At 50.7% G+C, this 23,705-nt stretch overlaps 1 protein-coding gene across 1 annotated transcript in view; it reads left to right on the forward strand.

Moving 5' to 3' along the window:
- Positions 1–649: 649 nt before the first annotated feature.
- SMAD6 (SMAD family member 6) overlaps positions 650–23,705 on the forward strand; it is a gene marked incomplete at its 3' end in the record, with an annotated part of 39,517 nt that continues 16,461 nt past the window's right edge. The window contains exons 1-3 of the mRNA XM_080626673.1: positions 650–1,551; positions 3,658–3,714; positions 5,440–5,517. Coding sequence (XP_080482799.1) covers positions 762–1,551; positions 3,658–3,714; positions 5,440–5,517 — 925 coding nt within the window. The 5' untranslated portion in view covers positions 650–761. The remainder of the gene's footprint in view (positions 1,552–3,657; positions 3,715–5,439; positions 5,518–23,705) is intronic.

A 23,705-nucleotide genomic window follows, 5' to 3' on the forward strand; every position in this document is an offset into this window, starting at 1 on the left:
CTCCTCCCTCCCTCTTCCCCCCCCCCTCTTTCACCCCCCTACCCCCCCCCCCGTCAGCCACACAAAAGCCAGCGGAGGGCGGGGGGGCGGGCGCGAGCGGGCGCGCCGGCGGGAGCCGTGCGCAGGGACCCGGCGGGAGCGGAGCTGGACCGGGAGCGGACAGACGGACACCGCGTGTGCGCGGGCAGCGGCCGCGCGCGGGTCTCGCCCTTTTGCTGCTTTTGATCGCTTTTTACCTTTTTTTTTAATATTTTTTCTGGTTTTTGAACGATTTTTGGCGAACGGAACCGGCAGCTCCGAGCGCGGAGCCGGCGCCGCTTCCACCCATCTTCTCCCAGCTCCCACCTTGTACGGTGGAGCAGCCGCGGGGCGCAGCCGAGCGCTGCCCCGGGCTCCCCCCCGGCCCCGTCCCCGCGTTGGCAGCCGATGTAGGGCACGGCGCGGCGCGCCCGAGCCCCAGCGCCGCCACGGGAGCGGCCCCGCACCGCCCGCGGGCATCGGCGCAACCCCCGCGGCACCGTCTATGCCCGCGCTGCGCTCCCTCCCCCGGCGCCTTCCCCCATGGTGCGGCCCCCGCCGCGGGCCGTCGGCGATTCGCTGGGAAGGGCCGCGGGGAAACGGCGGCGCCGAGAGGTGCGGGCAGGCTGCGAGGGCGGCGGGTCTGAGATGAGATAGAGCCGGCGGCGGAGCGAGGAGCCCCGCGGAGGGGGGGGGGGGGAAGCGGCGGAGAGCGACGCGACCCCCGGCCGCCCGCGTGTCGTATGTTCAGGTCCAAACGCTCAGGGCTGGTGCGGCGACTTTGGAGGAGCCGCGTCATTCCGGACAGGGACGGCGGAGATGGGAGCGCCAGGAGCGGCCACGACCTCGGAGCCACCGGTAGCTGTAAAATCCCGGAGAAAAACCCTTCGTCGGAGATCCGCGCGGTAGCGCGCAGCCTGCTGCGGGAGGCGGAGGAGCGGCGGGGCGAGGCGGCGCCCCGCGGGGACCCCATGGCGGAGCGGCGCGGGGCCCGACTCCGCTCCCCACCGCGGCGGGACGGCGCCGGCGGGGCGAGCCCGCGGCGGGCGCCGGAGAGCGACGGTCGGACCGTGACCTGCTGCCTCTTCAAGGAGCGGGAGCCGGGCGGCCCCCAGTCCCCGGACACAGACACGGCCGGCGGCCCCCCCAGCCCCGACGGCGCGGCCGACGGCGGCTCTCCGGAGCGGCGGGGCCGGGAGGCGCGGTCGCGGCTGGTGCTGCTGGAGCAGGAGCTGAAGGCCGTCACCTACTCGCTGCTGAAGCGGCTGAAGGAGCGCTCGCTGGACAGCCTGCTGGAGGCGGTGGAGTCCCGCGGGGGCATGCCCAGCGGCTGCGTGCTGGTGGCCCGCACGGAGCTGCGCCTGGGGGGCCAGGCGGCTCCCCCCCACCTCCTTCTGGGGAAACTCTTCCGATGGCCCGACCTGCAGCACCCCGCCGAGCTGAAACCCCTCTGCGAGTGCCAGAGCTTCGGCGTTGCCGACGGACCCACCGTCTGCTGCAACCCTTACCACTTCAGCCGCCTCTGTGGGCCAGGTGAGGAGGGACCGGAATCGGGGACCTTTCTTCCCCCATGATTTGGGGCATCTGCCCCTTCCTCGCCTTACTTGAACCCTGGGGGTGCTCCTGGCTCCGGGATGGCATTCTCCCCCTCCCTAGTTCTGCTTAAAAAGCCCCTTTTCTTCCCCTTCCCGCGGAGGTTCCTCTACTGTTGAGGTGCAGGAGGGGCCATAACGGGCCGTTCGCATCCTGCCGGCGCCAGCCTGGCTGCTGCCGCTCGGAACGGGGCCGGAGTGGCCGCGGGGAATGCCCCGAACTAGCGTGGAAGAGCCGGGACTCGGAGCACACGCGTTCCTTGGGCAGTGCTTTACAGCAGCGTCCTGCTGACTGTCCCTTTCTTGGCAAAACCTCGGATTGATGATTATTGATTACTATTACTTGTTTTGCAATCCGAGCTCCTGCCTTGTTTTGCATAGCTTCTCTCGAAGAAACTTCCATGCTGGGCGTGCTTCTCCCGAATCTCGCTTGAGGCTGGAAGCAGCTTTTTTTTTGCTCCGGTTGGTGTAGATGAGCGTTTGGAGAGCCCTGCGTGTGTTTGACAGAGGGGCAGAGTTTTCCCAGCTCCTTTCCTGCGGCCGTGGTTGTTTTCCGAGCGGTGCAGAGCTGCTCTGGGCAGGGGGTAGTAGGAGCAGAGCTTTATCGAGTGGCTCCTTATCGACTTGATAGCGGGTGCCGGTGCCAGGGTCTCGTCCGCGCCTGCCGGGCGGTGGGAATGATGGCGGGAGCCCGGGAAAGCCCTTGATGCTCTTTTCCACAAGTGTTTGTGTGCCTCCCTTTGGAAACCATCCGTGTTCGTGCAGGTGATGCAGCTGAAAGGTGTGGAAATGCCTCGGTGCTCGGGATTGGTTCCCTATGGCAGCGGGTCTGGCTGTAGCATGGCACTGACCCACCGTGCATGGCACAGGTTGGATTGTTATAGCCGGCTTGGGACATTGGCACCATTATTTTTTTTTCTATTGGGAAGCTCTTAAGGGCCCTGTGAGAAGAGCATCTTGATGCTGGGCAGCTTGCTTGGTTAGGGGAGATGAGGAACCTGTTCTTGGAAGCCATAAATGACCACAGGCCATCACATGGGCGATGCTGAAGTGGTTTTTGGTGAGCTAACCTGAGTTGGGCTGAGTGCTTGTGGTGTGTGAGAACTGAGGAGCACACCCTTGTTCCAGTAGGCTGGGGTCAAGGTGATGCCATTGACTGCTCAGTGAAGTCAGTGTGTGCTCAGTGCTGGTGCCATAGGACAGCCCAGCCGGCTGCACAGTCCTCAATTTTAGCAGGTTGTAATTAGAGAAACGCGTCACCACCATAATTCAGAAGGAAAAAACCTCTGACCAGAGTCTGAAGTTGATGAAGGACCTTAGTCAGCCTTTTGTATGGCCTTGACTCTTTATAAGAGCAGCAAGGGCTTGTTAGATGACCAGAACACTTTTAAGGGCTTGCTTAACTTTTAAGTCCATGACTGCTGATGTACTGCTGCTTAAAGCTGAGTGTGTGCTTGGCAGCTTTGCTGGGTGGGTGTCAGGGGGAGCAGGGTCATGGGGGGCCTGGCCTCTGCTGCTGAGCCTCTTGCGTCTAAGGGGTTCCTTAGGATGGACCCACGTTACTTGGATTGCCTGAAGTCAGTCTGGTCCTTTGTGTCAGGCTTTATGTGCCAAGAGAGAAACAACTTTTTACCACCCAACACCTTATTTCAGTCCTTGTAATGTGTTTGGGGAGCTTTTGTGAAGCCTGTGTGTGTTTAAGCTGTGGTTGGAGGGTCAGCTCCCAGTGCAGATGATGTAAGCGTCATTCTTCGGGAGCCACGTGCCATTTTGTGTGCTTCAGGTTGTGGGTGCCCATGCAGGGAGACAGGGTAGGGGGTGTAGGGGGGAACTACAGCACTTCCAGTAGTAAAAACCCGTTTGAAAGGTCAAGGTGGAGCCCCCATTCTTCGAAGATTTGGAGAATTCTTGGCCTTGAGTTGCTTCCAAGTGGATTTCCTTCCATTGAGTGTTTACAACCTCGGAAGAGCTCTTACCCTGACAGAGAAAGTGCCAGGGTTTCATTGACAAACTGAGCACAGCACTAATATTAAGTTTTGTTTTCCAGAGTCTCCACCACCTCCCTACTCTCGGCTGTCTCCTAATGATGAGCAAAAGCCACTGGGTATGTGTTTTCTCTCTTTTGATCTCCCGGCACCTCTTTCATGGTGTAGTCGTGGTGTTGCTCCTAAGCCATCCCTACGTGGCATGGCAGGCAGAAGCCAACAAGTCGGGGTTTTATGGCTGCTCATTATTTGTGAGCAAGCATCAGCTGACGGGTTTAAGGAGTAAATGGATGTGGGTTTATCAGCTCAAATTGCCATGCAGACACATGCAGATCTTCCAAAATAACACGAAGCTCTATTTTTAATGAAGCTGTAATGAAAGGTTTGCAGACATGATGTTTTGTCTGCGTGGGTAATCTGCGGGATGACTGAGTGCAGGGGGAGTGGGAGCTCCTGGGTGCCATTTCCATACAGCCTTGGCTGCACCCTGGAGGAACCAGCTATTACCCTTCCTCTGCTTATTAAAATGAGACGTAAACTCTTTGAAACTCGGTGCTGTATAATTTCCGAGTGGTGTTTCACTTTTCATGGGGAATTATAAGTGTTACTTAAAATTAAAGCTAGGGAAAGTGGCTTGCTTGGGTAGGCATGAAGGGAAGGCTCCCAGAGAGCATGGCAAATCAGCCTTGGATCCTGGTCCTATGTGGTGCGCGTGTTGTGAATTGGCATCAATGCATCCTGACCATCCCTTCTCAGCACCCACTTCTTGCCCAAGTAAATGGGAAGATGAGGGAGAGAAGGGAGGAATCCCACATCCCTTTTGGGTTTCTTGCCAGGGCTGGCACAGCGATGGCCACATCCCTTCATCCCATAGCCAGTGGCTGTGATTTACACGGCAGGTAATGACCGAGGTGAGCCACTTTCGCTCACCATCAGGCAGGGACAGAGAGGAGACAGGCAGGATTTGCCAGGGAGATAGGAACAGGACAGCACAGCACAGTGCCTGTTTGTCCCACCCAGCCCTTAGGGAGGGCAGGAGCTGCCCAATGCCAAAGGTGAGTCCCTTCCCTGCCTGGCCTGGAGCTGCCTGCAGCCACTCATACACCCACTGTGCACACTCCTATTGCAAGGGACCAGCTCTTTCACCAGCGCAGCCAGTCTGTGGGATAGGGCAGGGACCACAGTGTCCTGCAGAGCAAAGTTTTCTTTGGGTATTTTGTTCAGTGTGAAGGCAAAAAAAAAGAGATTGTCCCTCCCTGTGCTCCCCCTTCCAGGTTAATTCCCTGTAGAAACTGCTTGTGCTGCAGGGAGAGGTGATAGCGAGTGACATGTGACATTCTTAAAACAGCCAGGGATTGAAATTTGCTTCATTGGCTTGTTTGATTGGAAAAATAATAGTTAATCTGTGAGCAAACAGTTGAGCACTTAATTAGAGGGGTGTAAGCAAGAGAGAATAACAAAGACTTAACTTGTTAAAACAAAGTTTCCTTCGCTTCAGCAAAGAGGAAGGAAGGAAGGAAGCAAGAATAAACAGCTTCAAGAATTTTAATGGTGATAATTAAGTATAGTAACTAGGAGTTGTTTAGAGGCTTAATGTAACTTTACCCAGTAAGCACCAAGTTCCTACTTGTTTGATCAACTTAACTGCAGTTATTTTTGTGGTCGAAGCAACTCGAAGTTTGCATTTGCGTGATAGAGGTACAAAGTTAATCACTGCTTTCTGGCCCGGTGGAGAATTCCTCGTGGGGAGGTAGCGGGAAGCTGAAGAGCCCCGGGTGCTCACATAGAGCTTGGAAACGCAGGAGGACTAAAAGTGCCTTTATTTTTTTCCCTTTTCCTCCCAGATCTATCAGATTCCACGTTGTCTTACACTGAAACAGAGGCTACAAACTCACCCAACGTCACGCCTGGAGACTTCTCAGGTTGGCATGCGTGGTCTGCACTGGGGAGCTCGTGGCTGGGGCTGGATCAGGGGACAAGATGGGGGTAGAGGTGCTGCTGTTGGTTTATATTCTTGGTGTGAAAAGAAGGGAAAGAAATAGCAGTGATTTGAGTTGATCCTTCAGAGACATCTGCGCTCTGGGGGTTGTGATAAGATGCTGCTCATGGTATGAGTGTGCTGGGACACCTGGGAGGTGGCCGTTGAGGCACGTTTGTCCCTTGTGGAAGCCGCTTAGATGTGTGGTGGTGTGGAGCTGGGCTGTACCCTGTCACTGACTGCATGGCAGGAGCAGTGAGGCTGTGTCCAAGTGATGCTGCTTTGTGGTGGTTCTTGCATTACCTGTTGGGTCCTGGCCCTGCTTTCATGAGCAGGGCTCCCAGCTACAGTGCCATTGAAGCTCCTGAACAAAGCTTTGCTTAATTAGGTCCTGGTTTTTGCTCTGCCCCACCCCTGCAACCTTTCGTTCATATAATGGTGCTCTGTGAGGCTTGGGATGGTTTTACCTCTGAACAGAGATAGAGTTGGGACTTTCATTTGTTTGGTTTTGAGCTGTGGCTGTGCTGATCCTTTCACTTCTTTCTCTCCTGGGGTCTCATCCCGGGCTGGCTGCATGGGGGGCAGGAGGGACCTGTCTCTAGGATGAGGTTTAATTTCTATGTAAGAAATGACCTGGTTAATGGTCTGAGAGCTAAGATGGAGATGCACATCCCAGTGAAGCCCCATGTGCCTCCTTCAGTGGTTGGCTTGGGCTTTGTGGTGGGGTAGGGGTTGGACCTGTCAGTGCTGAGCTGCTGGAGTGCTGAGCCCAAGGATGGGATTTGCTGCTCTCTGGGGGATGTTACAAGTTGATGATGGTGAAGGGGACCCTTGGGGTACTGATCCGTTAGCCATGGCTTCGTTATCATTATCCCTTCTCATTACCTGCCTGCGAGAGTTTATGGCTGGTTTGGTGAGACCTGTGGCTTCCTTGGGATGTTTAAGCTGATCCCAACTCCACAGCACTTTAAAGAGCGTTTAAACGGCATGGCACTGCAGTGTCATGGCATGGTGGTGCTTCCTCTAGGGATTTTTCCTTCTTCTCCTTTAGCTTTCCTTCTTTTCCTTCAGCACTGCTGCCACGTGCTGAATCCAGCATGCCGACCCGCCTTGCTTTTGTGGTGCTGTCAAGTGTCCATAGCGGGGGAACAATTGATAGCCAGGAGTTGGATCATTCAGGATTGTGCTATAATAAATAAGTGTTCGCAATTCCTAACAAATGTTCCTCGGGCTGGATACACGTCCTTAAAGCTCCCCATGCCCATGGCTTTTAGTGTAACTTGATAATTGCCATTAATTATAGCGGCTGAGATGGAAAACTGGGGTTCCTGAGGATGTAATGGGTTCGCTTCTCTTGCAGCCGAGTCCTTTATGGGACATCTGGTGGGTTTTCTGGAATAGAAGAGGGATTTTAACTTTTACTTGAACAATATAATGATAACACGTGACTGAGATTGGGCTGAAATCGGATACCCCTCTCCCCCTGTGTAGTTTCCAATGGTGTAACTTTTAATAAGAGTCTGGGGCTCTGTGATTTATTTTTCCCCAGTGCTCATGATTGCTGAAAGAGGATAAGAGCTTTGCTGCAGTTAACCCATACTTGTCATCACAAGGAGCTAAGAGGAAAAAACCCACTCAGGCTCCAGTCTATCTGCCACATTTCAGCTTGTTTATTCTCCAGTTCACCTTATTTAATAGGTCTGTTTGAAATGTAGGCCTGCATAAATGATACCCAAAGCACGTGGTCTTCCCAACCTCTTCTTGTGAGCACTCAATGTGCATTTAACTCCCGTTCCAAAAATAAGTACGTTTTGGATCTAGCATCAAGCCACTGCTATTTATTGCTTCGGCTTTGATCATCAAAAAGGCTTTTCCTACTAAAACCACAAAATTCAATTTGGGATAACAAAGAGAACCATTATTCTACTGTTACTTGTTTACTTGATGAACTTCTAAACAGGAAGTTTAAGCATGAAGTCGAAATATCACCTCTGTCGTATGGATGAATTAAAAAGAAAAGCCCTCTTTCTGAAGTTGACCTTTTCATGGCTGTAATACTGCTCCTAAATAGGAAGAAGTCTTCCATGAGCTGGCATGCTCTCTGTGAGATTTGGAGTAGCAGTCAGTGTTAACTGGGAGCACACACTGTGAATAGTTGTGCAGATGCAACCTTCGGTGTCATGAACTGGATTGATGGATGATACCCCAGAGTCCTCTTCATCTGAGGTTCAAAGGATTTGGGTCATGAATGAGGCTGGCTGTCCAAGGATCAGTGTCCAGCCACAGCATTTCTCTCAGATTGGGGATGCTCCTCATTTCCCAGTGATGTGCAATGGCTTGGGAAGGTCTGGGTGGGTGGGAGAAGCACTTGAAGGTGTTCGATCCCGGAGTTCCCCTCTTCCAAGCTCAGGCAATGTCACATTGAGGCTTGCAGGAGTCCAAAGAGGAGCTCAGTATCTTCCTCATGACATATTCCTGCAGCCATGTATGCCTGGGGAGCAGAGGTGAGGAAAACCTGCTGTGGTGGGAGTTGTACTTTGAGCCTATGCATTCCCAGAGCCGGGGTTGTGCCAGTCCCTAGGTGCTGGCAGAGCCTTGGCCGGAGCCGATGTCCCTGCGATTCCTGCCACCTGGAGCTGGGGAAATACCAGGGAAAGGGCAGAATCCAGCAGGGCAGAAACAAAAGCTCAGCCCCGTGACTCACAATTGGTGGAACATTTGTAGTAACTTTCTTTCCCTTCCCCTCAGCCTTGGCTCCTCTGGTGCGTGCCAAGAAGCTGCTGTACCCGTTAGACTTGCCAGGCTTGTAGAGAGAGGCCTGCGCTGCTGCTGCTGCAGGAACTGGTTCAGGACGGTGGGGACGTGCTGGAGCAGATGCTGTGGGCCACAGGCTTTGGGGCTGCCTGCCTTCCCCTAAACCCCACAGGGCTACCCCTTGTCTTCCTTGGGAAGGAGCCTGGAATAGCCCCATTTCCAGAGTTCCCTTTGCACAGCATGCTGCCCTGCTCTGTTTACAAGCCCATGAAACAGGAGGCAGAGTTCTTGATAGTGGTGGTATGAAATTCTGGAGGTCCTAAGGACTGTGCAGGAGGGGAAGGCTTGAGTGCAGGTAGAAGGGTGGAAGGTGGTGGTGCTGCTTGGAAGCCTCCTGCAGGTGTCCATGTTGACTTGATCATGGCTCATAGTCACTGCAGGTCTGGAGCAGCTTGTCCATCCTCTAGGGAGGGCACAGATACTGGGGCATCAGTTTTCTTTGGAGCAAAAATCATTAAGGGTGAGTCTCTAGCTGTAGGAGTGGATGGGTAGTGATGGGTGCAGCTCATTGCTCACCTCCCCAGCCGCCATGCAGAGGTCCCACACGGGCTGGGTGTCTCCACAGAAGATACTTAATGAAGACTATGCCTGGAGCAGTCAGTGCTAAGCTCTTACGATAGCTATTTTTCCTCAAAATGAGCCACTCATCACTAGAGCCTGTCTCATGTGTCCCTACATGCCTGCTCGATACTTCAGGCTTGATTTGGAATTAAACCAGTGTTTGCATGGAAAATCCTATTGTTCATATGGAAATGCCTTTGTGAAGGGATAGTGCCTGTGAGGCTCGAGCCCTGTGTGTGGCTGGGTTTTCCAAAGGGAAGAGGTTCCTTGTGTCTGTCTGGTTCTGTGTCCTGCGCTTGGTCCTTCTGCATGGACCAGCTGAGCTGGTGCCTGGAGATAGGGGATGCTCAGCCCTGGGTGGATTCAGACGGGAGAAATGAGAGTGACTTGATGCTAGGTGATGCACCCAAGCAGAGAGAAGTGCTAGGAGGGGATGAGTGAGAGCTGAGGAGAATGGGGACAGCAGGGGCTGGTGAAGGGGATGTTGTACCAGCAGCAAGAGGCTTTGCAGGAGGCGAGGGAAGATGCTGCTTTAGATTTTCCTTGGAATACTATGTAGTTTTTACTTTGAAATCAATTCAGTTCCCATGTGATAAACTCTTCAAGACTTTCAGCTCTGGTGAACCCATTTGGAGCGGGGAATGTGCGTCTGAAAGAAGGAATTGTGAGCTGGTGGTTTGTTGGAGGGGAGAGTAATTCCTCTCCACACTCGGGTGCAGTGGGGAGCAGTACCTGAAAGTGGAAGTGCACGCGGGAGCCTGCTCCAGGCAGCCCTGCTCAAGTCTAGGAGATGGGGGGCTCCATGTAGAGAGGAGCTCTGCTCAGTGACTTACTCTGTGTTATCCCCACCAAAGTTGTTGGAGGGTAATTGTGAATGAACAGAAAGAGAAGCAAAGAGACTGAATGGGCTGGAGGTTATTTAAGTGATCCTGGACTTCTTCCAAGGCTTTGGAAGATGGAGTTGCTTACAGGGCAGAGGTGAGACTGGGGGATGTTGGGTTTGGGGAGCAGGGTCCCTGTACCCCTGAAGGGAGGAGGAAGGCAGGACCCTGCCCATCCATCCCAGCTGATGACTCAGCCCTGCTGAAGCAATGCCACAGCTCCGAAGAGAGAGCCTGAGGGTTTCTTCTGCTTCCAGCAGTATTTAGGATGAACTTCAGGAAGCATATTTTCAAACCCACTGAATGGAGAAAGTGAACGTCTCCCTTCCTCTCCCCCCAGAAATAACAGCCTGCAAGGATTTATGCTAACAAGGAAATTTATGAAGATCCTGTGTGTTAGGAGTAGGAAAAAAAAAGAGGAAGCCTATTAAATATGTAAGGCGGATCTGTGTGGAAACTGGGCAAACATTTGCCCTTTCCAGATTGGGGGAGAGATTGTGAAATTACCTGTTAATAGGGGAAAAAAAGAAGTGATTTTTCTCATTAATGGGGCAGCCATTCCTTCTGGGGGTGAAATGTTGGTTTTGCACATTGCTGATGCTCTCCTTTGGCTTTGGAGTGTCTCAGTGCTGGGCTCAGGGTAGCAGCCCTGGGGGTCTGACCCAGCAGCAGCATCATGGAGCCTTTTTGTCCTTTTTTCCCCCTGTCCTGTTGCAGAGCGTGTCTGTGCATCCTGTTTCATCACAGGCAGATGTTTATTTGGGCCAGTAATGGTTTTGGTTTCCTTTTTCTTTCATATTTAACTTTAGGTTTGCTGGCGTGCCCTCCTCTGCACAGTCTATAACAATCAGGGTTTGGCTAAGAACTGCTCTTGTTGGAGGAACGAGCCTATTGCCAAAAGCTGCTGCTTTGATGCAAAAAAATACATCCTGGAGGTGCTTTGTCAGATGTTTTTATATTAAACCGTTTTCCTCCATCACTTTAGTTTGCCAATGGGAAATAAAGTGCATCTATTTTCCAGTGTGCTTCAGAGAGGAATTCTTTGCTCGGTGTGAAGGTTTTTCCCCACGTGGCCATGGTCAGCTGTGAATGTTGGAATCCCTGTTGGAGAGCTGACCGCGGAGCAGCATCCTTCCCTGTGGTTGGGAGAGCTTCAGAACCATGACCCATGGTTGCTTTGGGTTTGTTCACACGCAGCGTCTGGCCCCTGGTTGACATCAAAGGCAACTTTGCAAACTATGGGGTGAATCATGGAATTAATCCCTGAAAGGGAAGGTGGGGAAGCTCTTGAGGTGGCGTCAGGGCCGGTCCCTTTCAGAGAGATGCAGGTGTGCTGTTTTATTGTACAACCAATGTCTTTCCGGGTTGATGAAGCCACTGGAGCCCCCATAGATTTACAGGAGGACCGTGGGTTTCTCTGCATTGTGTTTGTGTTTGCCACTCTGGGTGGCTTTGTTGGCAGCTCCTGGAGTTCAAAGATCCCTTTCTTTGGAAGAGGAAAAGGGAAGCAGTCATTGATTCTGCAGCTGGGTGTGCAGAATCCTTCTTGTGTCCAAAACCTGTTGATGGCAGCACTTTATCCACAAGCGGTGTACCCCAGCAGAGTACTCCACTTGGGTTGTTAATGTGCAGCTGAAGATGTTGTCCAGAACATTGAGACTGAGCAAGTACATCCTTGCTTACTAACCGAAGGAGAAGCACCTTGGATCAAGGCTGGGGAAGGTATTCCCTGCATGTGGTTGTTTCTCCGTGAAAACCGTACAGAGTAACTTAAGTTGGGCCACCAAACTCAACAGCCATAGTGTTGAGTTCTGCAGGAGCTCCTTAGAGCTTGTGGGTGAGCATGCTTGGGTGATGATGCACCTTGATGTTGCCACCTGTACCCAACATCCCATCTGGCAAAGGAAGAGAGGTGCTGGTGATCCCATCCAGAAGGAGGGTGGAATTCTGGCAGTGGCTGTGCAGCTGGAGAAGGGTGCAGCTGTTTGGAGTAGCACAGACCGCCTGTTGCACAAGGGGTGGAAGAAGGTTGTCTTACCAACATTTGGTTCTGTGCCTAATGCAGGGATTAAAGCTGCAGATGATACCTCTGCCTTGATGTGTGCACATGCAGCATCCTGGCTCTGAGGGAGAATTCGTGGTGATGGAGCCAGCAGGATGATGCTCTGAAATGGATGTACTAGTATTGGGAGCACCATTTCCTTGTAGGCAATACACTGAATTTCTCAGTATGCTTCTGCAGAGAAGAATTGCCTTTTCTTTCCCTCCCTTACCTGGAACCAGGATGGGTTTTCACAGCTAGCTGGGAAGTGTTCAGCCTAGAAGTTCTTGGAGTAAGTACAACACCCCGATAAAATATGTTTTTGTCTGTGGTTCATTGAGCAGTTATGATGTTTGGCTTCGAATCACAGAATAATCGTGTCTCCAAGCAGCTAAGCATCACACTTTAAAAAAGAAACATCAGGAAGTAAGCAAGTTACTTAAAAGTAAATTAGTTTAATCTTTGTAGCCAAAACATTACATTCTTGCACCCTATTAGGAGTTGGATATGGCTTTCTAGGTAGTAAAAGTTCTTTTGATGTAACTGGGGTTGTCTTTTAAACAGTGTGTATCTGATGCTACGGCTTTGTTTCAACTTTTTCTCTGTGCCTGTGTTTTACTTTTCAAAGGGATTTGCTGAATACTGGACAGAGTGTATTTACCTTTGAAAATGATGACTGTTCTGAGGGAGGAATTTTGGCTTCTTATAGGGACCTGTAGAGAGAGGCTTATACTCCCAGTTACAGTAATAGAACTTTTTCTTCTTATGGCACTTTGATGGGTGAGAGGTGTTTATAGGCTTGATTCATACCCGAGTTACTAAGGTTTTCCACGGAAATAACTTATTAAACCTGTGGCGCTCACTGAAACGATTGAAGTCTGTAGATTAGCTCTTCATCAAAGGCACCTCCTTTCCCAGACTCCAATACCTAACTCAGCATCTTACCTCTGGAGGATGCTCAGCCCCAGAAGGGCTGTGTGGTGTGGGAGCTCACAACGTGTTTTAGTAAGAAATCAAGGGAAAAAAACCTCAAGACAAACTGGGAAGGGGGAAAAAAAATCCTTCAGGAAAAACATCCCCCGTCGTTGGGAGCCGCTGATGGTTAAACCTGGTTTTCTGGAACACTGCTTGTTTGTGTGGATTTTACTTTGCTGCTCCACAGCCGAAAAGTACATCCCTTTCCTGCTGCTGGCCGGGCTGCTGCGGGCTTTGAAGTGCCTCGAGCCCCTGGAACCGCAGGTTCAATTTACTGGCAAAGGAGACTCGGCTCTTTGTCCTTCCCAAGTGCTTGGGATCGGAGGGGATTAGGCACGCGGCTGCTGTGATTTCCAGCCCTGCCGAGCAGTGCTGTGTGTCCTGGGGTCTGGGAGGGAGGGGAGGAGCAGAGCAGGCTGCCTCCCTGTCCTGTGCAGGGATCAGGGTGCCCGGGAGTAACTGAGGATGAGGAGGGATATTAGCTCATAAAGTCCCACCTTGCTTGTGAGACATGGGATCTGGATGGTGCTTGTCCCAGCAGCGGGCTCCACTTGCGCTCCCTCCTGTTTTAAGCCTTTCCCTTAGTTGATTGCTCCAGAAAGTGGGTGTTTAAAAAGCATTGGTACAAGGAGCTGAGTGCTCAGAAAGGGGAGGTTGAGGAGACGTTGTGCAATGCGCTGCCAGTGCTGGGGAATGGGCTTCGGATACTGGGAACTGTTGAATTCCTGTTTGTTGTTCTGTTGGTGTTTTTTTTTCCTTAAGAACAAAGCCATTCCACATGGAAGTGCCTGTCTTGGCTGACCTCTTCCAGAGTTGCTGTACGCTGACTTGTAATGGCCTTTGCAGCTCCTGGGGTTAGAGCAGGGATTAAACAGTCTCCAGCATTGCAGTGCTGGAACGTGTTGCTGCCCTGCTGCATGCACTCTTCCTGGAGGTGCTTACCCTATGGGGAGAAGCTGAGCATCACTTGGATTCCTTATCCCAGGCTTTGGCTATGAGAAGATACCAGCAGCGTCTTTTTATTATGATTGGGTTTTTTACTGTGTAAGAATTAACTTTGACCAGACCCAAACTTCCTCACACAATACAACCTGTTCCTGCCTCTCCATAGGAATACAAGCCTTGGCTGGGAGCATACAGGCTGTAATGCTTCTCTGTCCGCTTGGCATTTTGCGTCTCGGGGTATAAAAGCCCTGCACTTGGCTGTTTTAGAGGCTGGCAGATGAGTTGGAGGCTTCATCCTCCTGCAGGGAGGATGCATGGAGGGACCACACCAGGGATACCTGAGCAGGATTTCCCTCAGCAGCAGCGCTACGGCAGGGTACGAGACACAACTGTGTCAGTTTCATCTACCTACTCCGTTAGCTGGAGCGGAACACACCAGCAGAAAGGCTGTTTTTCAGCTCTTTCCATTTATTAAGGTCTCTTTTGCTAAGATTTTTCCGTTTGAGGAGCCAAAGAATGTTAAAGACTTGTAAAAAAAAAGTGCTAGCTGCTTTATGCTTTTGCACGTAGTGATGCAAAGCTCTGTTGTCTGTTTAATAGAGGAACAAAAGCCCTGTAGATACCCCCACAGAGGTGTAGCACTTGGTTTGGTTGGTGGGTAGTGATAACACTGTTGTCTTTAGGTTTATCCCACCTGTCTCCGGAGGGTCCTGGAGCGATGGATGTGCTGGTTTTCTGCTTTTCTTTCCTTTATTCCCTTTTTTGCCCTCTTCTGGCTGTTACAAAGCCTGGCCATTCCGGGGGCGAGCGCCTGGCACTGCACTGGGACAAAGCTCGGTTTGTGAGATCCTGCGCCAGCAAAACACAAGTTTGTCCACTGGGAAGAATGAGGCAGTTGATTCATCTCCCCCTGTGGAAGGGCTGTGGGATCTGGGAGCATCCCTGCCCCTGTCCCACACTGGCAGCAGGGAAGGCAAACATGGGCAGTGGTGGCTGGGAGCTCCCCTGGCTCTGCTTTCTCTCATGGCTGAGTAAATGATGGTGTGGCTGGTGCCCAGTGGTGCCTTCGGGAGCACCAGGGCTCTGTAGCAAACACAGTCCTTGTGCCCTGAGCTCTTCCTGTGGCTGCTTGTTCAACCCCAAAGTGTCTGTGGAAATGAGCTATGTGTTTGCGGGGGTTTTCCCATTCTTTTCCTTAAGATCCAGAGAAGCCATGGCATAATCTGGCTTTTTGCTAAAAGGGAACTGTGACATTACACTGAGTGGCCCCTTGCTTTATGCTCTGTGCTGCAGGTTTCCTTAGGGGTCAACACTTCGAAAAGGGAAACAAATGTGTAGGGGAAGGTCTTTACACTAATAAAATCTAAGCAGTAAGCAACGCGTGTGGGAAGTGCCCTACGGAAGTGTTAGAGACACTTTGCAGTACCACACAGACATAAATGATGCTGAGGGAGGTGCCGCTCTATGGGCTTGTTCCTGTAGCATTTTACTCCTGCGCTTGACTTGGCTGATGGTGCTCTCAGCTCATGTTCAGGGGCCCATCATGGTGCTAAGTGCATGGATGTTGTGTTCTACAATCTCTGCGTTGGGGTTTTTGATGGAGTGAAACTGTTGGGGCCCTGGACCTTGGGTAGCCTGGTCTGGTGGAAGGTGTCCTCCCTGATGGCAGGGAGTTGGAAGTGGATGAGCTTTAAGGTCCTTTCCAACCCAAACCATTCTAGGATTCTATGATTCTGGTATTTGCAGGGTATATTGCTTTGGCTACCCTTGCCTGTCCAAAAAGGGGATCTCATCCATGTAGGTTGAGATCAGTGAGCAAAGTTGTGCTCAGTCTCACAGCTAATAGTTGCTGGTACTTACAAAAAGCTCGGGCTCTGAGATTAGATCTGGTTGTTTTTGTCTAGTGCAACAACTTGGTGCATCCAGCTGTGGAGACAGGGAGCAAATGGGAAAACAGGGAGTTTAATGTCTCGGACCCAAACTGTCCCTATAAAACGTGTGTCTGCAGCTGCCATTGAGGTCTCAAGCCGTTTGCCACGGCTGATAATGCTAAAACTGAATCCATGAGGTTTTGATTTTGGCCTATTCAATACAAGAGAACTCTTTCTAATAAGATTTTATGAAGCCCTGAAAACAAGATGACGTGGTTTTGAGGGGGCCCTAGGCGCCTGTGCCAGGGTGCAAGGAGCAGCCCTTCGTGGGCAGGCTGAGGGCTTGTTTTTCCCCTGAGTGTGTCAGGAATTGCTCAGAGATGTGCAAGAACACCCCCAACCAAACAAAAAACCCAACAAAACTTTATGAATCAACCGGGAAGCCAGTAAAAATTAGTAGTAACAAGCTCATTTCAATAGGAATGGGTTTGCTGCTCTGCTGGCTGCCAACCATTTATGAGACTGGCTGGGTGCCGGCGAGCAGGGTCCAGCGCGCTGCATCCTTCCACTTTCCTGCTGCTGGAAATAATTTGTGACTTAAAAAAAACAAATAACTCTATTGTGAAGCTTGGTTTATGGTTGGGGCCTGAGCTGGGTGAGGGTGACAGCTCTGGAGCCTGCAGAATCTCAGTGGGGACTTTCTCTTCCATCCCAGCTGGGTTTCTGTTGGATTCCCTCAGTGTAGGTAAGGATACTGGATGAGTGTTGCATGCCTGGCATGCTCAGTCTGCCCACTGGATCCATGGCAAGGAGAAGAACTGGGTTAGGGTGACCAAGCCAGTGCAGGGAGCATTGGATGCTGTTAGGTGCCATATGTTCTGAATATCTGAAGGGGGCCTACAAGGATACTGGAGAGGGACTCTTCACTAGGGGCTGTAGTGATAGAACAAGGGATAATGGGTTAAAACTTAAACAGGAGAAGTTTAAATTGGATATAAGGAAGAAATTCTTTACTGTGAGGGTGCTGAGGCACTGGAATGGGTTGCCCAGGGAGGTTGTGAATGCTCTATCCCTGGCGGTGTTCAACGCCAGGTTGGATGAGGCCTTGGGTGACATGGTTTAGTGTGAGGTGTTCCTGCCCATGGCAGGGAGGTTGGAACTGGATGATCTTAAGGTCCTTTCCAACTGTAACGATTCTGTGTTCAGTAGCTCAACAGCACTTGGCCAAAGCTTTGACATTGGTGCCCAGGACATGTCTGCTCATGTCGTGTTTTCTGCCCTTTTTGTTCACTTTTCCTGCAGGGAGTTTAGGCAAACGCTACACGAAAGTGAATAGGTTGGTCAGTTCAAATTATAGTTGTAGCTACATTGTAGACCTGCATCAGTCTATAGCCATCAATGGTGATTGATTAATGTGCTATGATTGAGCCCATCAGATCCCTGTGGTGGCATGGCCAATGTGAAGCATTCACACAGCCCCTGAGAGGACCAAACCACAGGGCTGCTCCAGTTCTGGGTCCCCCTCACAGGATAGGACTAGTCTGGCATTTGTTGGTCCCTCTCCTTGTAATTCAGCCAAACCCATCAGTGTTCCTACAATGGGATGGGGTGATCCTGGGACAAGGGGTCAGAAAGAGGAGACTTTCAGGCTATTTCATGTCTCTCAGTAAGCTGATTGTTATGCTGTGTGCTTTGCTTCCCGAGCCCATGGCTCTGATGGGGACATGTCGGCCCCAGCACCCAAAGTTGTTTCCCAGTGATGCTCTGCTAAAGCCACTCATGTGTGACTGGAAACTTCCACCTCAGAGCAGAGCAAGGAAATTCCTTTGCGAGTACAAAGTAAGGTAAAGATCCTATGTGCATGGTGAGTTGCTCTTCCCCCCATTGTTGAGCTATTTTAATGGAAGGGAAATGTCAGCAAAAGTATGTTTAGAAAAAAAATGTCACTCGGGCATCACTGGGTTTAGAATAGGAGAGCTCTGGGCCGCTGCAACAAGAAAATTAGGGTTGGGCTTGATTTCCAGGTGATTATAGCCACATATTTGGAAATATCCATGGTCTTTTCCATGTTGAATCATCAATATGGACCTTTAGAGGCAGATTGAATTCAGCTGTGCTTGAAAGGGTCGGTCATTTGAGACTTTTCACATTAAAGATCTTTGCAAATTAGTTTTGCTCTTGCCATGCTGAATTTGTTTGTGTAAAAAAACCTCAGTGGATTTGGTATGTGTCTGGCTTTGAAGGGCTTCGCTTCAAAGGCTGCTCACACTTGGTATTTTATATGCTGAGCTGCGCTGCTTCGTGGGGAAGCATCAGCTAATGACTGCCTTAAAACCTGCAGGAAGGAAAAGCCGAGCGTAGCTGTTCAAGGCCATCAAGGAAACTGGGTGCTCAGGGCTCATTCCTCAGAGGAAACCAGTGCTGGAGCTCCATCAGGGACTGGCGTACAACCCACCCCCTATCCTGTAATGCTCACATGAGGATGCACTTAAGCCTTCCCATACGCTGGCTGCATGGATGCAAGCAGATACGTATGTAGGTGTAGGTGCAGTGGGAGTCTAGCTGGCTTTTGAATGATTCTGAATGAGGCTTGCAGGCAAAACCAGACTTAGGGATACTTGGGCCCTGAAAATTCAGCTTGAGCTCTTGCAGTCAGAGGCCAACCTCAAGCGATGCAGTCAGGCCATAGCCATTGTATAAAAATGGTAAACAGTAAAAATAATATTGCAAAGTTTCCTGATTCTTGGCTCAAAACCTGTTTTTTCCCAAAGGAATTGAATCTCCAAAGCAAACATGCAAGAACCTGTTTAACACTGTGGCCTTTTGCATGTTTCTGTCACATCTGTCACTAAACAGGTTTTGGGCATGGTGGGGCAGGAAGCCCTTTCCCATCCAGCCTGATGTATCTGTGTGCATCCCAGTGTGCTGCAAATGTAATTGTTCATTTTAAAATGCAAAAGCAGCAGAAAAAAGGGAAGTGAAAAGGATGCTAATGGGAGGGTAGTCACTTCCCCAAGACTTGGCTGCTCAAGAGAGTTGCTTTGGGAGCCTAGTGTAGGTTTATGTGAGCAGGGAGTGCATTGTCCATGTTCAATGCATGGTGATGCTCTTGGCTGCCTTACCTCGCCGACAGGAAGGGGCTGCCCTGGTTGGATGTGTGTGATGTGATCAATCAGGGTTTAAATGAGGACAAACTAACCAACACCAGAACATTTCTGAGAGCCAGAAGATAATCTCAGATCAGCCACAGCTCAAATCCCCCCATCGCTGCCTTGCAGAAGATGTTTGTTTCTCTCCTCTCCCCCCCTTTTTCTCCCTCTCATTGAGATTTCTACACAATATTATTTTAATCCCATGCTCTGGCCCCTCCTTTTCCCTCTCCCCTTCCCTGCAGGCTCTCTTCCCCCCATGCAGGCTGCGAGAGGCACACAATGAGAAGCAGCTGGCTCACAAAGCGAATTTCCCCTCAGAGGCAGGAGCAAGCTGCGTGCAGGGGCCTGGTGAGGGTGAAGCTGGCACTGCTCAGCCCGTGCTTCTCACTGCTTCTGGCTCTCCCTCAGCCTCCAGAAGGCTTTTTCTCCTGGCTCTGTCCTCTTTGAAACACAGGGTGCTTTTACACTTGGAGTTTGGGGTCGGTTCCTGAGCCGTCCCGTGTTGGAGCATCACCTGAGTGCCTGTGTGGGCTGTGCAGAGGGAAGACTGGGATGAAGGATGCTCTGCATGGCTTTCCAGCCATCTCAGCACAAGCTTGCTTTGATTAGAGGTTTGTTAAGACATGGTGCTTATTTTTTTCTCCAGCTCTTCTGTGGATCAGGCTGCCTTGGTGTAGACCCATGGGGATTTGAGTGTTGATGGCGTGTTGAGCAAGGGAAGCATCCAGTGGGATTTCAGGCCGTGATTTCCACCCTGTTCAAACATCCGGGAAGGTTTTGGGCATTCAGGGGATGCTTTGGAGGCAGGCAGGCAAACTGAGGGTTTAACTGCAAGTGAAACTGGTTTAAAGCATTAACAACTAACACTTGTCTGCTTCATTAAGTACCAACACCCCTGCTCATGTCCAGCCTTCAGTGGCTCAGAATGATGCAGGCACCACAGGCTGGAAAACTGGGTGCTGTAGCTAAAACATACACCAGGATTAATGTCTCTGCTTGGGCTCCTCACCTAGGCAGGGACCTGTGTTGGCTTCTGTCAAGTCTCGTGAATGGGAAGGGAACCACAGATGTGGTTTTCCCTCTAGAACTGATGAAAAAAAGAAGCCCATCTGCAGTAGGTGAGGGTGGATGCAGTTACCAGCCATGGTTTATTGCCTTGACAGAGGGAAAGGGCATTTCTTCAGCACCTGGGTGAGTGCATTCATGTGAAGGAAACAGCTCAGGCTTATCTTGGATGCCTGCGTGTCCCTAAGAGTGCTCTGGCCATTCCCAAGGTTCTGCCCAGCCTGGGGGTGTTCCTGCAGTGGGGGGGGGGGAACGAAGCCTGGGATTTTGGAAGCCCAGCAATGCGAGTGCTCCCAGCGCGGTGCCTCTCTGTTTTGAGGAAGGTTGTGGGTGTTTATTTGAGGGAAGAGCAGCTCAGCCAAACATCCTGCTTTTAAACTTGACTTTGCAGCAGTCGGAAAGATGCCTGCAGCTATATTTGTGTGCAGCCTCTGACTGCTCTGCTGAGCGCTCGTCTCCGGGCACGGACAGGATTTGGGATTTGCAGTGAGGGCTTAGGAACGGGCTCCCATCTTTTTGGGTTTCTGATGCATTAAAAGCCGTGTTTGCCTCATGGTGGCTGTTGCAGCACGCGTCCATCGGGATGTCCAATGGCAGGCATGGAGCTGGGTGTCTCACAGGGCTCTGAAAATCCCCCCCATTCCCCAAGGAGAGTGTTTGAGCCCTGAGTTTTGAGACAAAAGGCATCGGGAACTGCCAAGTTTTGGGGGGGTGGAGGGGGAGGAGGGGATCTTGGGTTTGGATCAAAACCACTGTGGGTTTTTTCCCCCTTGTTTCAATCCCAAGCACAGCCCTTGCCAGAAACTTGGCTCAGCTTCACCTGCAGAGTTAGGGATGCATTCATGTTTTGGGAATTGTAAGGCAACCTGAAGCCAGGTGAGTCTGGCTTTAACTGGGATGGGTGCATGGAGATGGGCACTGCTCACCCCATCCTCTACCACGTATCCATGCCATGAAGAGGAGTGGAACAAGGATGTGCCAAAGGGATGGTACAAGCAGGACTTATTTTTGTAGATGTCTTTCTTAGCAACAGGGCTAAAATGAATCAATGCTCTGCCTTTTACATTGCCCATCAGAGAAGACTCTTTCTGTTGGTGCAGAGACTCTTCTGTGGCTGGGATGGGCCTGTTCAGCAGCAGCCTGGGTTTGGCCATCACGAGGTCCTTCAAACTGCAAGAGAAGGTAGTGGCAGCTCTTGCTTTTAAGTATTGATTTTGAGAGAGGTGGTATGAATTGAGCTGTAACTTCACCATCTCCTGCACACCACAGTAGTGCACTTCTTCAGCCCCTACTTCCTCCAGGGATTAAATAGTCCATTTAATCTTATATCAGCCTCTTTGATTTTTGCAGAGCTGCAGCATGCAGATGGTGGCTGTAAGAGCCATTGGGAGATCTCATTTACCTTCTTCAAAGCATGGGGGTGTACTTTGTGTTTAGCAACACTGGAAAATACTCAAGACCTCCTTTAGTTACGGAGGTGTAGCTGACTGCCACCAATTACACTTCAGTTTTGTGTCTGCAGGTGGAAGGATCCACGGATGTATTTATATTCACAGTTCATTTCCAGCTTGATTTCATTGCTAGAGTCATCTAGGAGGGTGACATAAGATTTGAAACCCATAAGATTTAAATTCTCTTAGTGAGATGTTGCTTTTGTGTGTAATAAAGAGCTGATAATTTCTTAGGCCATTTTGACGCTGTCTGGGTAGCAGTCCCCACACTTAGATTAATACAGATACCCATCTCTGAGCTGTTCTAGAAACCTAACTGCAGTCAACAGGGAGAAGGAGCCACTTGTAGGGCACATTTCACCTTCTCTCAAAAGAAGTCTAAAATAGATCAGATGAGTTGTGACCCAACAGGTTGCATCATTCCCTGCTGGGGTGTGCTGCCGTGAAGATCTGGCCTTGCTCACATGGCCCCAGGATGCTGTGATTTATCCTTGTGTCAGCTGAGGCAGCGGAGAGGCTCTGGTTGGTTGCAAGGCATGTGAAAGCCAAAAGAGAGCTATTTTGAAGAGGGAAGTGTGCCACACTGGCCACTGAAGCAGGGAAGTTCTCTGTGACTTCAACCAGCGCTGGACTATCTCCTTTGTGTAATAGCGGTCGGGAGCACGATGTCAGGGGCAGAAAATAGCGGCTGTTGTTTCAGAGTAAAAGTTGAGTTTCTTGTAATCCTCCCCTGGGCTGCCGCCCCTTCCAGCCCTCCCCGCGGGAACCTGCGAGCACATCTCCAGCCCCTTCCTGATTGTTTTTCCAGCTCCATTACACAACGCGCGTTTGTTTGGTTTTGCAGATTGGTCCTGAGCAGTGTCAATAGCTGGAGATGCACAGAAAGGGGAATGGACTTTATTTGGGTTCTCTGTGTGAATAGTGCCAAAATAAACGGAGTTTTATACTGGGACACGCTAACTAAACAGCACAGCAAGCTCGTGGGGTGAGGTTCAGTGGAGTGCAGCAGGGATGGAGCCATCAGGGTACCCAGAGCGTTGAGCGGGGCTCGGGATTCATGAAGACAAATGTCCCCTTGGGGCTGGGTTGTTTGTGTAATTTAGTGGTGGATTTACAGGGAAGTAAGAACATAAGTGCACGTGGGGTGCCTTAAACCAGTTACCTTCTGCCTTTGAGAAGCGCATTGTGTTTATCAAGCTTTGTCTTAAATTCAGTTTTTCATTTCTTTGCTGTGTTGTCCTGTGATAAAAACCTTTCCAATGTTTCTACTCTAAATTGACTCCTGGCAAGGTTATCCCCATTTATTCTGTATCTTTCTGTAGTTCCTCATTCCTTTAAGCTTTGTAGCATTGGCTGGGAGAGGGTAGGTTAGAGCTTTGAGCATTGTGCTCCATGTTAGACCTTCTCAACAAACTCTAGGAGTTTAGGTGGGCACCTCAAGGAATGAGATGTCCTAGGTCTGTGTGGTCTGAGTATGGCTTCATTATCACATAGGCTTTAATAGCTCAATAGTTGTAAAGCTTTCCCAGGATCTCATGTCACAGTAGTGGCAAGGCACTGGTTTCTTTGCCATAACTGTAAACTGTGAGCATTAAAATGACCTTGATGGGATGCTGGGAAGCAGGGGATGGCCAAAATACCTGTGGGCAGACCCTTCCATTGGCTACAATTGCATTGTTGGAAGAAAGAATCACACTCAAGCTTGTTGGAGCTGTTTCATGGTGCTGATGGCAGAGCCGTGCTCCATGCTCAGATGAGTAAGGCTGACTTCATCACTGACGGCAGAGAGCAGCCCGAGCGTCTCTAAAAGAGACAATTTGAAGGCCCAGGCCAATTTGTGCTCTGAGTTACAGCTGTCTAAATACAACCACGGTGAAGTCAGTTGAGTTACTTTGAGTTTCTGGTCAATATTTGGAGCAGAACCTGGCTGTCCCCATGTGCAGCATGGAAGAATTCATCTGTAAGAAAAAGAGGAAAATATGATGGTGGTTGGAAAGTAAATGGGGGTTGGAGAATAAGAGTCAGGCTGCTCTGCTCATCGTGAGCCTTTACTGACCTGCAAGAACTTTCCCCTTAGGAAACAGGTTGCCTCAAACAGCCGCGGTCTCTTGCTGAGGGCACTGGGTTAGGACAGTAAATAGAAGTGAACAGCGCTTCTAGAAATGTGGGGAATGTGGAAATGTTTAAATGATTCAGGATGAGGAACTTCATCTAAACAGTTAATGGAAGAGCGCGCTTTCATCTTTCCAACAGCAGTGTTTGAACTCCCATCCAAGTGTTTTTCTGGACTTTCTATGCACTTCATCATATCCAAGAGAAAGCTTTGCTTTGCAAAGTGAATAAACTTGCAGTTCCCCATTTCCATTTGTTGTTGTG

This window comes from Psittacula echo (genome assembly GCF_963264785.1).
Source record: "Psittacula echo genome assembly, chromosome: 10".
Taxonomy (NCBI): Eukaryota; Metazoa; Chordata; class Aves; order Psittaciformes; family Psittacidae; genus Psittacula; species Psittacula echo.